General features: G+C 28.5%; 1 protein-coding gene across 6 annotated transcripts in view; it reads right to left on the reverse strand.

The window, feature by feature from the left end:
- LOC106469365 (protein expanded-like) overlaps positions 1-3,219 on the reverse strand; it is a 57,280-nt gene that overhangs the window by 12,265 nt on the left and 41,796 nt on the right. For all 6 annotated transcript variants that reach the window (XM_022397868.1, XM_022397866.1, XM_022397865.1 and 3 more), the window contains 2 exons: positions 1,482-1,706; positions 543-614 (listed from right to left, as the gene is read on the reverse strand). In XM_022397868.1, coding sequence (XP_022253576.1) covers positions 543-614; positions 1,482-1,706 — 297 coding nt within the window. The remainder of the gene's footprint in view (positions 1-542; positions 615-1,481; positions 1,707-3,219) is intronic.

Raw genomic sequence — 3,219 nt, forward strand, 5'->3', positions numbered from 1 at the left:
GAATTGCATTGAGTCATTATTATTCACACCCTTATAGTATACATCCACAGCACAGTATGATCAGCTAATTAGTCTTGTGTTAGCAACAGTGGGTAAAATGTTGAATAATACCTTCTGAAAAAAAAACATACTTTTTAAATTTCACTAGTTTTTTTAAGCATTTTTTGTTTTAGTTTCTATTTTGATAAGTTATTATTTTAATTTTTTGTTGCAGCCATTTTCTTTTTAGTTTTCATTCAGTAAAAAACCACTTCCTTTTTTGGACTAAAACACTCTGTAAATGAATTGTTAAGTGTCTACTGAATCTTATATTAAACTCCTATCAAAATTCAACAAAGTTAAATACTTTACGTCTTAGCATACAAAAATCCATTCTTTTAAATGTCACATTAAATTCTTAAGTCATTTTTTGTTTGAATATCATCATATTACTGAAAACGAAAAGTTTAAAAATTCAATACATTTGGTGGTATGTAGTGTTCTAAGAGTGACATGTGAACTTGAAAATGTTTCTGTTTAAAAGTTAGAAACTGAATACTTACATCAAAGTGAAGCTTTGTTATTCCTGGCCAAGAAAATGATGAAAGACGTCTTTTGGTGATGCCAAGATTTTCCTGCCATAAAAATAACGTTATAATCTCAAAAGAAATAGAATGTGTTGAAATTAAAACACAAAGTATTTTACAACACAGGAAAGGGCTTTAAACTTATTATATACATGTTTAGGAATTATGTTAACAATCTTTATATGAAAAAAAATAATTTTGTTAACATAATTTCCAAACACCCTTTGAAAAATATCAAATATAGAAATACTATTATTTTATTTCCATCAACTATTTCAGTTCTCATCTTATGACTTAGTCTAATAGAGAATTTTTTTTATATGTCTCATTGTATCAAACTTTTACAGTATTCAATTAATAGTCTAGTCCAGAATTAATTTCCTTGTGTGATTTCCTATATTTACCAAGACTTTTACCGATTGTCAATATAACAGTATAGTCTCGTAAGTAAAATTAAAATATGATCTGTTTGTTATTTACTGGAACTTTTAACTTATTTTCTAAAACTCTCATTAGTTCTCAGTCCTGAGTAACCATATGTACAATTACATACAATACAAGATTTAGTTATTTACACGGTTCTTAAACAAAGTTAAAAAAAAATGTTACGAAAGATTTGATTAGACATATTAGTATTAAATCACCGTAACGACCTATATTAAAGTTAATTGTCAATTTTAAACTAAATTCATATAATTAAAATGTTCTGCAAAAGTCAGACAACATAAATAACAATTTTTAATCTTTAAATTAGGTGGTAATAAAAAACACTAATGAATTAATGGATTTTTACCTCATAATTTAATGGATTTTTACCTCATAAATTTTAATGGATTTTTACCTCATAAATTTTATTGGATTTTTACCTCATAAGTTTTATTGGATTTTTACCTCATAAGTTTAATGGATTTTTACCTCATAAATTTCAATACCATTGCAGCAGATTCCGAGCCAAACATCGTCAAACAGCTTTCCTTTCTTTCTCTTCACAGAGAAGAGATGCATGTTATGAGCAGCTTTTGTGTCAGAAGCTTCTTTGATGTAGTATGCCTGAGCTTCTGTTTTACTCAGTCCCCAGTTATCTTGATGCATTTTTGGCAAATGTTGTATAATATATTTTTCTCCAAGTCTTTCAAGAATCTATAATTCAAAATATTTCAAATAGATAAGTGAAATCTATTTCAAACATCTAAAGAGAAACAGAAGTCAAGATGATGACACAGTAAAATATGTAGAGTACATGAGCCTGTTTCAGTCTCATCAGTTTTTTTTATTTTTTACCCTGTACAGTAAGTTATTTGTATTTTATTGCAATTTTGAGATTGAAAATAGTCTCATTTTGAGAATTTATTGTGTAAAAAATAGTCGTTGTTTTATAAAATGTGAGTTTTTTAACATCAAACTTGAACATTTTTCTGAATATAAGAGCTACCCTAATCAGTTACTTTCAACAAGATGTTAGTCTATTGTCTCATGCATCATTTAAGTGAAAAGCTATTCAATTTATATGTAGTTAAATCTTGAACTGTCAAACTTTCTATTCTACAAAGTGAGTAGAAAAGTTTCACCATCAACTTATTATAGAAACTGGTGTTTTAGATCTTGAACTGTCAAACTTTCTATTCTACAAAGTGAGTAGAAAAGTTTCACCATCAACTTATTATAGAAACTGGTGTTTTAGATCTTGAACTAGTCAAACTTTCTATTCTACAAAGTGAGTACCTAAATATTGTATAAATCATCAGTAGACAAATGGAGGGATTAAATATTCATTTTATAAGCCTTGCACTCTAATTCAATTACATAATATCTTAATGTTCTTCCTACTTTTCCTAATGGAACGAAACCATTTTTTGTTTTACACAGAAATATTCCACAATCATCAAAAAAGTACTTTTAATTTCAACAACCAACCTAGTCTACCAAGGTTCTTACTCTCTCACAGTCATCTGTACTTTCTCTACTCACAATCAAATTTCACATTTATCACAGGTTAAGCATTTTTATCATTTGTTAAAGTAAGAAACACAAAACGTAAAATTGAAATAAGTTATCACAAGCATGAAACACTGACCAAGAAACTTTTATAATGGTAATTAACTACCATATTTCATTTTTTCTTAGCTAACTTAGCATTGTCACACTTATCATGATCTCCTAAAACTGACATCTTAGACGTTATCTCTGTATTTCATATGTAAATGAGGGCTTTTAAATTCCATTTTTGAGTAGTGAGGTGAACAATTTATAGATGTTACATAACATTACTCATGAGATCCTTACAACAACAACTATTTTATTGGATAGTCAACATGGTTTCACTAAGGGAAAATTTTGCCTTACAAATATTTTAATATTCTTTGAAAAGATTACTGCTTATGTAGAAGAAGGTAAGGATGTAGATTTGGTGTATCTGGATTTTCAGAAAGTATTTGACAAGTTGCCACATAAAAGGTCTGTACAAAAATTAGCTCTATAGGTGTGGGGGATAAGTTAGCAAACTGGATAGAAGAGTGGCTGGATGGAAGAAAGCAGAGGGTTGTTACAAATGGAGTTCAGTCAAATTGGATTAATATCACATGTGGGGTACCTCAGGGCTCAGTCTTAGGACCTTTGCTGTTTTTAATTTACATCAATCACATAGATAAAGAGA

This window comes from Limulus polyphemus, unplaced genomic scaffold, assembly GCF_000517525.1.
Source record: "Limulus polyphemus unplaced genomic scaffold, Limulus_polyphemus-2.1.2 Scaffold3448, whole genome shotgun sequence".
Taxonomy (NCBI): Eukaryota; Metazoa; Arthropoda; class Merostomata; order Xiphosura; family Limulidae; genus Limulus; species Limulus polyphemus.